This window comes from Gopherus flavomarginatus, chromosome 3 (genome assembly GCF_025201925.1).
Source record: "Gopherus flavomarginatus isolate rGopFla2 chromosome 3, rGopFla2.mat.asm, whole genome shotgun sequence".
NCBI lineage: Eukaryota > Metazoa > Chordata > Testudines > Testudinidae > Gopherus > Gopherus flavomarginatus.
This window is the reverse complement of record NC_066619.1, coordinates 22,225,045-22,239,949: the sequence shown is the minus strand read 5'-3', so window position 1 is coordinate 22,239,949 and position 14,905 is coordinate 22,225,045. Positions and strand designations below refer to the sequence as shown.

At 40.2% G+C, this 14,905-nt stretch overlaps 1 protein-coding gene across 12 annotated transcripts in view; it reads right to left on the bottom strand.

Moving 5' to 3' along the window:
- The window catches only part of NEDD4L (NEDD4 like E3 ubiquitin protein ligase), a 359,045-nt gene that overhangs the window by 39,545 nt on the left and 304,595 nt on the right, over positions 1–14,905 (bottom strand). For all 12 annotated transcript variants that reach the window (XM_050944652.1, XM_050944654.1, XM_050944655.1 and 9 more), the window contains 3 exons: positions 13,368–13,426; positions 4,581–4,646; positions 3,135–3,364 (listed from right to left, as the gene is read on the bottom strand). In XM_050944652.1, coding sequence (XP_050800609.1) covers positions 3,135–3,364; positions 4,581–4,646; positions 13,368–13,426 — 355 coding nt within the window. The remainder of the gene's footprint in view (positions 1–3,134; positions 3,365–4,580; positions 4,647–13,367; positions 13,427–14,905) is intronic.

Genomic DNA, 14,905 nt, shown 5'->3' with positions numbered 1-14,905 from the left:
GGGTAGCAGGAAGCCCTCCATGTGCTCAACCTACCTCGCAAAATGGAAGCGCTTCTGCCACTGGTGTAACCAGCACGGCCGTTCTCCGCATTAGTCCTCACTATTCTGGACTATGTGTGGTATCTCAAACAGCAGGGATTGGCGATCTCCTCTCTACGAGTACATCTGGCGGCTATATCCACCTTCCATCCGGGCGAAGCTGGCAGTTCAATTTTTTCTCACCCTATAGTGTCAAGATTCCTCAAGGGCTTGGAGCGACTATACCCTCAGGTCAAACGGCCTACCCCTACCTGGGACCTGAACCTTGTCTTAACCAGGCTCATGGGGCCCCCTTTCGAACCTTTAACCACATGTTTGCTGCTGTACCTGTCCTGGAAAGTGGCTTTCCTAGTCGCTATCACCTCGGCTAGACGAGTCTCGGAGCTTCGGGCACTGACTGTGGACCCTCCATATACTGTATTCCATAAGGACAAGGTACAGCTGCGACCACACCCGGCATTCCTCCCTAAGGTCGTCTCCGCCTTTCACGTTAACCAGGACGTCTTCCTGCCAGTCTTTTACCCAAAGCCGCATTCATCCCGACGAGAGCAACAGCTCCATTCTTTGGATGTCCGAAGGGCTCTCGCCTTCTACATCGAGAGGACCAAGCCCTTCCGCCGCTCACTTCAATTATTTGTGGCAGTGGCGGAACGTATGAAGGGCATGGCAATCTCCTCCCAGCGTATTGCATCTTGGGTGACATCCTGTATTCAGATATGCTACGACTTGGCTTGTGTTCCGACTGGCCATCTTACCACCCATTCTACTCGGGCTCAAGCCTCATCTGCTGCATTTTTGGCCCATGTTCCCATACAGGAAATCTGCCGTGCGGCCACCTGGTCTTCCGTCCACACCTTTGCTTCACACTATTCATTGGTCCAGCAGGCTAGAGACGATGCCGCCTTCGGCGCAACAGTTTTACATTCCGCAACGTCTCGCTCCGACCCCACCGCCTAGGTAAGGCTTGGGAATCACCTAATCGGAATGGATATGAGCAAGCACTCGAAGAAGAAAAGACGGTTACTCACCTTTGTAACTGTTGTTCTTCGAGATGTGTTGCTCATATTCATTCCACACCCGCCCTCCTTCCCCACTGTCGGAGTAGCCGGCAAGAAGGAACTGAGGAGTGGATGGGCCGGCAGGGGTATATATCAGGCGCCATACCGGTGCCACTCCAGAGGGCGACCTGCCAGGCACCGAGTGTTGCTAGGGTAAAAAGTCTCTGACGAACGTGCACGCGGCGCGCGCACACCTAACTGGAATGGAGATGAGCAACACATCTCGAAGAACAACAGTTACAAAGTGAGTAACCGTCTTGACTCTAGGATATGGTTACTTTGACTCAGGTCTGTGCACTGCAGTGTGGATCTCATAGCCCTAGGTTCAAGCACGGGTGAGAAAAGTCTTAACATAGGGTTAAAATACAGGGTAGATGTTCAAACCCAGGGTTCCCTAACATGGGTCAACTGATTCAAGTCCCGCTAACTCTGGGCTTACACTGCAGTGTAGACATATCCTGACTGGCTTGGAAAAGAGCTTTGCATAGTTCCCCTTCATCCAAGGCAAAGTTGCTGTGAGGAGAAACCTTAAAAAAACAAAACAAAACAAAACAAAAAACAAGTGATGGGAGAGGGAAATTTAAAAGAAGATGGAAATACAAGAGATCCTCAGGGGTGCAAGGTCAGTCCGTGTCTCCCCTGCCCAACCCCAGCACCTGAGTCATAGTCAGCATTCCGCCTCTGAACAATACAGATTCTAACGATTAAGCCTGGAGTACTTGCCAAATTTGCTAATAGGACAATGGATTTATTAAAAAACCCACAAAGCCATGGACAGATGCTATCTAGTGTATATTCTTCAGCCTGAATATATCTTGCAAGAGTTAAACAGTAATGTGATCCACACAGCAATGGGGGACTGAATAACTACACTAATAGGTAAGTGATACTTTAGAAATATGAGTATTTCCCAGCATGAATTCTAAATTCACTTTGTTACCACAACGTTGGGGGTGGATAAGCTCCCGGGCAGCATAGATTAAAAATGTCGCCTGTAATGATTTCTTATTCCTGTTTTTAATGACAATCCTCACTTCAGTGGAATTTCTTGTTACTTATTTTTCTGCCAAATTGAATCTAAAACTTAAATAGTTTTAGTTTAAAATATTCATGCATTGTTGCATATAGCCAATGAATGAAAAGGACCTTTTCAAAGGCAAAAATGCTTCTGCAGCAAAATTCAGTAAAGCACAAACATTTTGAACTAGTCATATTTTACAACCTTGTGCTTCTGTATACATAAAAATAGAAGGTTACTTTGCAAGTTGTGCAATCGTTTAAAAAGAAAAAAGAAGCTGATGCACAGAGTAAGGAATTTCTTGTTTATACAGTTTATCTTCTTTACAGCCTACTCAACACTTCTATTGGAAAAAAGTAGTGAACTCGATACTGACACCAAACACAGAAAGCACTGCCTGCAATAAACAAATCAGTCTTTAACCACTGTATTAGTAGTTAAGTACTTAACATTACATTACACAAAGGCAATTTGAGCACAAGGGACAGCTTCTCATTTGCACTGCTCTGGCAAGAAATGGGCCTTACAATGAGTGTAAATGTAATTCACTCCCACTTTAAGGCCCATTTATAGTGCCAGAGTTGTGTAAAGGGTCGTTAGTGCACGAGAAGCTGGCTCATGAGAGCTGAATTTCAACTCAAACCCCAGAACTTTAAACCAGCAACAACCATGCACCATATTGGGAGTGGCATAAAAAGAGCCCCTTCTCTTGCCCCATTCCTTTCACTACTGCTAGTCACACAAATGCATCAGTACACTGCCTTGCAAAACAATGTGGAATATTTACAAAACAATGAAAGTTGCTAAATAGATCACAGCAGGAGTTTCATTCAGAAGGTTTCCTGAACATGGAATAAGTAACAAACCACAGTATAGAGATACATTTTACACTGGTCTTGGTTAAAGAACTTAAAAGTACAGCCTGAAGGAAAATCTAAGGGCTCCACTACATAACCTTTTTTTCTATCCAAATACTAATCTGGATCGCTTACAACGGAAATATTTTAATGGACACTTACGTTGCTGAATATTCAAAGAGACCATAATAAGGATTAAACATCTCCTTAGACAACAGGAAGAACCATTCTCGAGCCACACCTCCATAATCAAGTCCCTTTTCTGACTCAAATTCAATCCAGAGTCTGGCTTTTAGTACATCAGACCTCTTCACAGACATGATTCTTCTATAGGATTCCTCAAAAATATTGTTTCTGTGTAGTTTCATCTCAAATCTGTTTGGTATATCAGCCTACATGAAAGAAGAAAAGTCGGTCTGAATGCATAGCCTACATGCCATTGCTGGCAGTATTAAGATGACAGCACAGAGCAATGAGTAACCCAGCTAAGTAATCAAAGGTTTCTCCAGCACCCTGTTTTCCAGAGCTTCCTCCCCCTACAAGATGTTAGCCTGCTATTGTGTCTAGAAATTTTCAACTACCTTCAGGTATAAGTCTGGGCCAGCTCCATTGTAATGGCTCAAAGGTTTCCATTCTATTCTGCATATTAAGGAAAATTAGTCAATAGAAGAAGAAAAATAGCAAAAAAGGAAAGGAGTAGTAAGAATGTGTGTGGAATAAGTGGAATGAAAATAAGGTAGGATGAAGAGAAAAGTGACAGGAGAGAACCACAAAAATGTCTAGTTTTCCTGCTAAGATGGGTTTGAAGCAAACATTTTTACTGCCAATTACATTGTTTAATGCAGCAGAAAGCCAATTGCTATTTGGTGCCTGTGAAGTGCTGCATTTTAATACAGTGAAAGCAGCAGCCCTCACAGATTTGGATGCAAAGGTAAGGAGATATCAATATATAGTAAAAGAATGCCTAAGGGCCCCCTGTAATCTCTTTGGTTATGGCTACCAAAACTTTAAAGTCCTTACTGAACCAATCAATACCACAGATAAGTTAGCATTGAGCGCTCATCTCTTATTTCCATTAAGTGATTTTAATGGTGAAAGATGCTGAATGACTGAAGTCCTCTTTGTTCACAGACTCAATATACCAGAAGTGGCAACAGCATCAACTTCCCCACTGCTCTGCCAATTTCCTGTGACCATGCTCTTGGACAGATTGCTCTGAGGTGCGAGGGCAGTTTCAGTCCTTATGCCCATTCAGGTCTTGGATTTTCATCTGAGCACGTCCTCACACATGCCAATTAGCGTCAACTCTGAGGTGATATTAAGTTGTTGCTGCTTCTTTCTTGCCTCATTGCTTTAATTGTCCATTTTTAAATGAAAACTTGAGCCTCGAGGGCTGCATATCAGTTTTGGTCGAGATTGAAAGCGTTTCTGATCTGTACAGAAAATCTTCAGTCAATTTGTTCATATTCAGCTAGCTGTGGTAAGATGAGCAAGGAAAACTGGCAAATGTACTGTAATAGAGTGCAGCACTGCTTATCTATTCTTGGGCAGTCAATTGTTGTTTTCCTACCCTAAGGCAATTGGCTCCAACACAGGACAATTACTCACTGGTTTCTTTAACTTCTTCCTGAAATAATCGTATTTCTGTTTGAACTCTCTGGAATAGGGAACAGCCTGAAAGAGAGAAAATTATAAATACTCATAACTGAACACATCATGCAATCCGACATACTGTAACCCCTAAAATGTTAATTAAAAATACCCAGCAGTTTAAAAACATGCTTTCTTAGTCAATTGTGATTTGCTCTAAATATATATATTGCAAATAACCCTTGCACCAACACAACAACTTTCAACTGGGGACCCGAAAACACTTTAGGAGTATAAATTCTTAACCTCCTCAAGAGGTATTATCCCCATATTACAGATAGGTAATTTGAGTATTTCACAGCATCATTTCATTTGCTCTCAATCTTCTGCTCTAAGCACTACACAATCCTCTTTTTTCTGGTACAAGCAACAGAAACGGTGAAAGAACACCCGAAAAAAGGTAAGAAAAGAAAAAAGCAGGACTGATTCTCAGGGCTCAAGTGTCATATTAGGAAGGCACAGGTGTCCTCATAAGGTCTTTTAAATTATTTTTAATTATTTGTCATAGCACCTAAAAGCCCAAACCTAGACTGAGGAACTGAGGTGCACAAACAGTACAGGACAATAGATTGCAAGCTCTTCAATGCAGGGAAATTCCTGATTCAAGCCCACTGATGTTAATGAATGTCTTAGTAAAGACTTCAACAGACTTTGACAGGAAGTATTCTTATCTCCCTTTTACAGAATGTAAACAGAAGTTTAATACTATTTAAAAAAAAAAAAAAAAAAGGTGAAACCCCTTAAAATGGCCCTGAGAGCACATCATTATGTGCTGACAAAACTGAGATTTGTGATGGGTGCTCTTTGTGCTCCAACTAGTGCAGAATGGAGAGTGGCGCAATTAACATAGATGAGGCTTTTTGTCCATATAGGCAGAAGCATGATATCAGCATGGAGAGTTCCCAAAATGATATACTAGATTGGTCAGAACTCATTACTAGCATAGGTCTTTGAAAGATACATACTTTTGTAAGGTAACTTTTTGCAACTTCAAAGGCTAGAAGGAAAGAAAAAGAGTAGGAAATGGGAATTGAGAAAAATACAGTTTGGGTATTGAAATCCATCAGTTTTGGATATTCCCAGGCCTGAAATTCTCTTAAGAGCCCTATATGTAAGAACTAAACTTTTGGATTGTATGTGTGCCGATAAGAATGATTATAAAATTTAAAATTACTAATGTTAATAATAACACAAATAATGTGCACTTGTATAACTCCTTTATTCCAGGTATTTTAAAGCATTTTATAAATTAAATTAGCTCACAACACCCTAAGAGGGAATTAAGTGACACTGTATAATATCTAGGGTTCACGTGAATCTCCACTAGAGCGCAGACACCTCTGGAGAAGAACGTATTTGCTGTGTGACGGTCCACAGCAACACCACGGAATAATTTTAGAACAGAAATAAAAAGCTAAAAATATAAGATGGAATTTAGGTTGAAAGAAAATAATTAGAGTTGGAATGTGACAGCACCTTTATGGGAAATGACATAAGATCTTTGAGAATAAATTTATTTATTTGCGTTTATAAATGTTTAAACAAGTCCCCTCTTGAGAGTCTAGAAATTTTTCTACAGAAAATGACAAAGCCAAATGAAATCAAGTAGAAGCTAACTCCACAGCAGGCAGTCATGACCTCTCTGACGCAGCTCAGTAAAAAAAGCATTAGCTCCACAGTGCAGTCTTTCTCCACTCTCCCACCAAAACTCCATACCGAGGGGAATAGATCTCCCTTAGGGGACGATCTATTAATGGAGATTCTTTATGTCCTAGTAAGGAGGAGGGGATAGAAGATGATAAAATAGGGGTAGGATCTGATAAGAAACAGTCAAACTAAAAAAAAAAAAAAAAAAAAAAAAGAGTCCCATTCAATTACATACATAATGGCAAACAGCTAAAATGTGACACGTTTTCAAAAGTGCTTATATAGAAATGCTAGAAGTCTAAATAATAAGATGGATGAACTAGAGTGTGTCATGTTGAATGAGGATATTGATATAACAGGCATCACAGAAACTTGGTGGAATGAGGATAATCAGTGGGACACAGTAATACCAGGGTACAAAATAGATCGGAAGGACAGAACAGGTCGTGCTGGTGGGGGAGTGGCACTATATGTGAAAGAAAGCATAGACTCGAAGTAAAAATCTTAAATGAATGCAAGTGTACCATAGAATCTCTATGGATAGTAATTTTATGCTCTAATAATAAGAATAGAGCAGTAGGGATATATTACCGACCACCTGATCAGGATGGTGATAGTGACTGTGAAATGCTCAAGGAGATTAGCGAGGCTGTAAAAAATAAAAAAACTTCAATAATAATGGGGGATTTCAACTATCCCAATATTGACAGGGTACGTCCCCTCAGGATAGTACGCAGAGATAAAGCTTCTTGACACTTTAAATGACTGCTTTTTGGAGCATCTAGTCCTGGAACCCACCAGAGGAGAGGCAAATTCTTTATTCCAAGGTATGAATATAGCTGGACCACTTGGTAATAGTGACCATAATATAATAAAATTTAACATCCCTCTGGTGGGGAAAACACCACAGCAGCCCAGCACTGCAGCATTTAATTTCAGAAATGGGAACTACACAAAAATGAGAAAGTTAAACAGAAATTAAAAGGTACAGTGCAAAAGTGAAATCCCTACAAGCTGCACGGAAACTTTTTAAAGATACCATAATAGAGGCTCAACTTAAATGTATGCCCCAAATTAAAAAACACAGTAATAGAACAAAAAAAGTGCCACCGTGGCTAAACAAAGTAAAAGAACCAGTGAGAGACAAAAACAGCAAAGAGTCCTGTGGCATCTTATAGACTAACAGACGTATTGGAGCATGAGAGACAAAAAGGCATTCTTTAAAAAGTGGAAGTTAAATCCTAGTGAGGAAAATAGAAAGGAGCATAAACTCTGGCAAATGAAGTGTAAACATATAATTAGGAAGGCCAAAAAAGAATGTGAAGAATAGCAAGCCAAAGACTCAAAAAGTAATAGCAATTTTTTTTTAAAAAAGTACATCAGAAGCAGGAAACCTGCAAAATAATCAGTGGGGGCCACTGGACTATTGAGATGCTAAGGGAGCACTCAAGAATGATAAGGCCATTACTGAGAAACTAAATTAATTCTTTGCATCAATCTTCACGGCTGCGGATGTGAGGGAAATTCCCAATCGGGGGGAGGGATAGGGGAGGAGGGATAGCTCAGCGGTTTGAGCATTGGCCTGCTAACCCCAGGGTTGTGAGTTCAATCCTCAAGAGGGCCATTTGGGGAACTGGGGTAAAAATCTGGGTATTGGTTCTGCTTTGAGCAGGAGGTTGGACTAGATGACCTCCTGAGGTCCCTTTCAACCCTAATATTCTATGAATCCTGAGCCATTCTTTTTAGGTGACAAATCTGAGGAACAGTCCCAGATTGAGGTGTCATTAGAGGAGTCACTCAAGAGTTCTGAAGGTGAAATTGCAGAACTACTACTGTAGTGTGTTAACCTATCATTTAAATCAGCTTCTGTACCAAATGACTGGAGGATAGCTAATGTGATGCCAATTTTTAAAAAAGGCTCCAGAGGTGATCCTGGCAATTACAGACCGGTAAGCCTGACTTCAGTACTGGGCAAACTGGTTGAAACTATAGTAAACTACAAAATTGTGAGACATATAGATTAACATAATTTGTTGGGGAAGATGTAAGGGGAAATCTACTAGAATTCTTTGAGGGGGTCAATAAGCATGTGGACCAAGGGGATCCAGTGGATGTAGTGTACTTAGATTTTCAGAAAGCCTTTGACAAGGTCTCTCATCAAAGGCTCTTAAGCAAAGTAAGCTGTCATGGAATAAGAGGGGAATCTTCTCATGGATCAGTAACTGGTTAAAAGATAGGAATCAAAGAGTAGGAATAAATGGTCAGTTTTCAGAATGGAGAGAGGTAAATAGTGGTGTCCCCCAGGGATCTGTACTGGGACCAGTACTGTTCAACATATTCATAAATGCTCTGGAAAAAGGGGTAAATAGTGAAGTGGCAAAATTTGCAAATGATACAAAACTACTCAAGATAGTTAAGTCCCCAGTAGACTGCGAAGAGCAACAAAAGAATCTCACAAAACTGGGCAACAAAATGGCAGATGAAATTCAGTGTTGATAAATGCAAAGTAAGGAACACTGGAAAACCTATATCCAGCTATACATATAAAATGATGAGGTCTAAATTACTGTTACCACTCAAGAAAGAGATCTTGGAGTCACTGTGGATAGTTCTTTGAAAACATCCACTCCATGTGCAGGGGCAGTCAAAAAAGCTAACAGAATGTTGGGAATCATTAAGAAAGGGATAGATAATGAGACAGAAAATATCATATTGCCTTTATATAAAACCCTGGTACACCCACATCTTGACTACTGTATGCAGAAGTGGTTATCCCATCTCAAAAAAAAATCAGAATTGGAAAAACTGCAGAAGAGGGCAACAAAAATTATTAGGGGTATGGGACAACTTCCAAATGAGGAGAGATTAATATGACTGGGATTTTTCAGCTTGGAAAAAGAGATAACTAAGGGGGAATATGATAGAGGTATATAAAATCATGACTGGTGTGGAAAAAGTAAATAAAGTGTTATTTACTTCTTCTCTAAACATAACAACTAGGGGTCACCAAATGAAATTAATGGGCAGCAGGTTTAAAAACAAAAAAAAAAAGGAAGTATTTTTTCTACACAATACAGTCAACCTGTGGAACTCCTTGCCAGAGGATGTTGTAAAGGCCAAGACACTAACAGGATTAAAAAAAGAACTAGATAAGTTCCTGGAGGATATGTCCATCATTGACTAAGAGCTGAAATGGGAAGGGATAGTGTCCCTAGCCTCTATTTGTGAGAAGCTGGGAATGGGTGACAGGGGATCGATCACTTGATATTACCTGTTCTGTTCATTTCCTCTGGGGCACCTGGCTTTGGCCACTGTCGGAAAACAGTATGCTGGGCTAAATGGACCTTTAGTTTGACCCAGTATGGCCGTTCTTATGTTCTTATGATACTAACTCAAAAGTGTGCCCTATACTTAATTACCATCAACATGCATAACACTGAGGTGGGTCTGGAAAGTCTCCCATTTAAGAACTTACCCAGCTAGACTCTGCTTAGCTTATACACTTGAAGGAAACACAGCACAAACTGGCACGGGTGCAATAATGTAAGGGAAATTCTTGAAAGCCAACCCTTTTAACTAGTGGCACCAGACCCGAAAGCTTTCATTTCTACCAGCCTTAAGACAGGGGTACAGCCAGAAGACATCAAATAAAGCTCTTCCTCACCATCCTTATGACTGTAAAACCTCAAATAGAAAAGTCATGTACAAAAAAACCTTGAATTAAAAAAAAATAGGCTGCAGTAATGGTAGTGGAGCAGCTGCAATCTGCTCCATGCCAATCAACTCCTTAAGTCACTATTCTCCTTCATATTCCATGCACAAAGGAAATTTACTTGGAGTTGGGAGCAGGGGGGAGAGAGAGAGAATGACCGAGAAAGAGAGAGAGAGAGAGAAGGGGGCACTTGGCCTTGATTGATCATAATAAAAAGCAAAAAATCATTTCCTGTCACCTCATTACTTTCCTCTGCCCTGCTGCTTCCACAGGACAAAAGAACAGATCTATCAAAGCAGTGAGTGCAAATAAGCAGCAACTCTAAACATCTGAAGTATATTTCCACTAGGGCAAAAGAATAGTTCTGAACTCCAAAATGTCGTGAGAGCTGCATATTCTTCAGCCATTCCCAGCTGCATCACAAATGTCAGTTCAGGACATGCGCCTGGGGGAGAAGAAGATTTCAGATTGTCTTGAAGTGGGTTTGTAATTGGCTGGATGTGGGTGTAAACTGGGAGGTTGAAATATGCCTGGTAGGCTGTCTTCCTTGTGGAAGATGAGATGTGAAAAGTTGAAAAAAGCATTATCCCCTGATGAGCATAAGACTGTGACTATTACAGGAGTGAAGGAATCTTTTGGCATGCTTATTATCTAAATATCTTACTCACACAATGCAGTATCACTTTAGGGAATATATGTACTTTATATGTTTGTAATAGTGCCCAGATACTATGATTATGCCACCGGTACTAAGACAGTCACCACTTTTCCATAATGACTAGATAAAGCTTTTTTTTTTTTTTCTGGTTAGCAATACATCTAATTAATTGAACACTAACTTCGCAGCTCCAGAATTCTCTGTCAACAATTATCACCCCGATAAAGTGATGAATGTGAAGAGCTCCTCTAGCCTCCTGCCCCACCTCCTTCACCACCAGGTGCTCAGGAACTCGGCACAGTACAGTGCTTCCACAGCCATCCAAGTCCCTAAGAACCCAAGGACTGAAAACACAGATTAGACATGAGTCCTCAGCATTGCACAAGGTTGCTAGGCTCACGTAAGCATTAGACTAAAAAACTCCAACATCCTAGTCTCAGAGTTTCTTGCAGGGTCCTTAGAATTGAACGACTTTATGTGAAAGACATTCTTAGTGACCACGCATATGGCATTTGAAAAAGACCCGCCTATTGAGTGCATTGGCGCCATTTCATACCAGTGATTAGTTGGAATTTTTTTAATGCGTAATAAAACTGCAACTTTCAGTATGCTCAGCCGGTAAGTTAAAAGTAGATACTATCTGCTTTTCAATATACTGTCTGATTACTGTTAAGGGCTAAATGATGTAGACTTAGCAACATTAGATAGGAACCAACAGCAAATAGACCAACCATTTAAGAAATACCATTAATCGGCTGCTTTTTTTTTTTTTTAAACAGAGAAAAAAAAAAGATGGCCAAAGGATATTATGATGCCATGGCTCAATTCTGTGCCACTGAAGTCAAAGTTTTGCATTGAATTTCAACGACACATGATTTTTTAGAAAAATACATAATTATCTACAACCCATGGTGAATAGGAGGGAAAGGAAGAGTGAACAATGAGAGAGGGTAACTTGGCAAGGGAACAGACTGTATACAAACTTTGTTTCTAATGCAATTCTTGTTCTTAACCTGATGCTCAACTAGTATAAATTGGCATAACTCCATTTTAGCGCAAGCTACACCAGCCAGCGATCTGGCCATGCATCTTGCTTCTTTTATTTTACTTTTTCAATTGTCTTCTGTTTACTTTGATAAATGTTGAGGCCCCAGAGCAGGAGTAGATGAACCAGCGGAAAAAGTTCTGGAAAACTATCTGAAACATGTCTGAGGAAGGGTTAGGAGAGTGAGTTAGCCTGACACACAAAAGAGGGAGGATGTTCAAGGCGTAAGGAATGGCATGAAAAACAGGCATTGAGTCACAACTGGAAAGTGAGAGCATAAACCATAAAAAGTGTAGAAGACCAGACCTGAGGTGCAGGCAGAGGCATTACTGTGCAGAAGTTTGAAATTGGATATGCAATTTCAGCTTGATGGAGGAAGGGTTAGGAAGCCAAAGAAGAGTTGCTGAGAGAATGGAGGATTGTTATGTTCTAAGCCATAGTAGAGGAAGAGGTAAGGAATGGTGTCCCTAGCCTCTGTTTGTCAGAGGATGGAGATGGATGGCAGGAGAGTGATCACTTGATCATTGCCTGTTAGGTTCACTTCCTCTGGAGCACCTGGCATTGGCCACAGTCGGTAGACAGATACTGGGCTAGATGGACCTTTGGTCTGACTTGGTATGGCCATTCTTATGTAGGATTTTAATATAGGAAAGATGGGTGAGGAAAGAGTGAGAGAGACCAGAGGAGGAGTCCCCACTGCATGCTGACAAAATATATCCAGATTTACATTTTTACTGTCTTTTTCTTGGATGCCAAGAGCAAGTAAGTAGCATCTCTTATGCTGTATTAAATTGGATATGGCCTCTGCACGATTTCTATCCTGGAGTCTCATTACCACAACATCTGTTTCCTACAGTGAAAAATCTGCCTTGGAAAAGTACTTTTTCTACCTAGGAATGATCCTGGTAATGAATATCCTTTAGAGACTAACTCTATGGTTTCAATTTGGTGGAGATGGTTTCTTGTTGTAGCTGCAGGAGAATGGAAACAGTGACAAATGAAGGGGTTTTAACAAGTCAAAGCTGCAAGTGTCCGCATCTATTAGCCATGCAGTATCTGAACAGATGGCATTTTCATAAGAGTCAATAATGCAGCAAGTAATAAACTCTGATCAGATATCTAAGATAAATCAGAGTCAAGATTATGGAGTAGTCAGGGATTTATTGGAGGAAAAATATTTGATCAGTGGATCCTAGGTACTTACAGGATGAAATTGCATAATATGATAATTGGTAGAGACCCATTGATCAAATATTTTTCCTGGGCCCTTAAGGAAGAATTACATAATATGATAATTGGTGGAAGAAAGGAAGGAAATTAGAGGTCTGGCAAGTTTCCAAATCTGGCCAGTTGACATGGGGAGGTCTCAGAAGACACAGAAATTGCCTCTATCTATACCATACCTTGTCTGGCCCTGGAATGGTGGGTGGGACCGGAGTGCAGCGTGCTGTGTCAATCCCCAACTGGTGTCCTGTTGCTTGGGACTGCTGCCAGCAAGTTAGAGCAACCACGAGGCTGTTCTAACTAGTGCTGCAGCAGCACAGACTAACCTAGAAAATCAGCTATAAGCAGCTACATGACAGTCTCTCCTGCCCTGCATCAACTGGATCTTGGCACAGGAGAGAGTTTGAGCACAGCATTTAATGTGTGGCATTCAAAACCATTAGCATACACAGTACTTACTGGACCAGTAATAGCAGGGTTCTGCAATCTGGGGTCTTCCCACTGAGTAATTTTACTATCTGCAAGTTAACAAAAGATATCATACCATTAGTTCTCTTCTACCACCCTGTAAAATCATCATTTAAAAAAATTTCACTTGCACCCACCTCCCTGCAACATCCATAACTTAGTACTTCAAGGTTAGGAAAAAACTGTGTACACCCCATCCATTAAAACTCCATCACACTGTTTAGTTGGGAACACTCATTCAAAAATGCAAAACTACCGTATAATCCAGTATATTCACACTGCTTTTGTTAAAGATCTATAGAGTCAATATTTAAATTATAAACCCTTTTTCTTCAGGGATTTATAACTTGGTCTTGAAATGCACTTAACTCAGATTAGACAAACAAAGGTCTTGAGTCCAAAAGGTAAAGCAAAGAACCCCTGCAAATGCCAGATTAAGTTCACTAAATTCAAACTTTTTGTGTATTCTTGTGCAACTTTAAAACTATTTCCAATTAAAATGAAAGAAATTGACAAGAGCTCACACCATAATACGATCAAATTATTTTTTATAAATTTAGAATAACTAAGAAACAACAATTTTAAAACAGGACCTGAAATAGAACTGGGAAGAAATTTCCTCCATTCCAGAAAGACACATAGACCCTAGTTACTGATTTTACAAACAGGTTAAGAGTGCACATTTTTTGTCTTCCCTTATGAAGTTATGGCACAAGGGAAGCATATTCAATTTTGACCAAAATGGCTCTTGCCAATGATACAATAGCAACACAATGTGTTTTCATTTGCAGATTTTTAGAGCACTGGTACGGTAATGGTTATACGGTATTATAGTGATATTCTCCCAGTCTCCACACAGCATATTCCTGATAAAAATCTAAACACAGTAGAACCACAATGGAACGATGGTATCACAACAATAAAACAATGGTCCAAAAACCAAGTAGGTACCATCTGCAATGGCAAAGTCTAAGTCATCAATTTTCTGCCCTAGTAGTGGAATAACAATCCTTGTATTATGTGTACTGCTATGCTTTACAATTTGTTAAGTAACAACGTGATCAAGTCGTCTCCCTCACATTTTTTTAAGTCCTCAAATTGCTTGCCTGAAAGATCTGTTGGTTTTTAATATCAATTTAATTTTAAAATGTCCAAAAAATAGATTGGATTGTGAATGCTCAAGTTTAAAGTAACATTTCTCAAGAAAGCATTGAGAGAATTAGAAAAAGGTTAAAATTGGAAATTTTCTTATTTGTTAATAATTAATATTAAAATGCTGTTTTTGTATTTCTCTTTATGCATCTTAAGTGTATTTAATGCTTGTGGAAGGCACTGGAGACCAATGTCTTCCACACAGCCTGGGCAGATATAGCGAGCGTAGGTGGCCAGAGACTACTAAGTCATTGCAAGCAGGCTACCGAACAGCTTTCAGACGGAAAATGACATTTGGTCATAATACTGACCCAGCTGAACGTGAACCAGTCTTAGGGAAAGAAAAGCTCTGTATCTTACGACCAGTGCACTCCCTC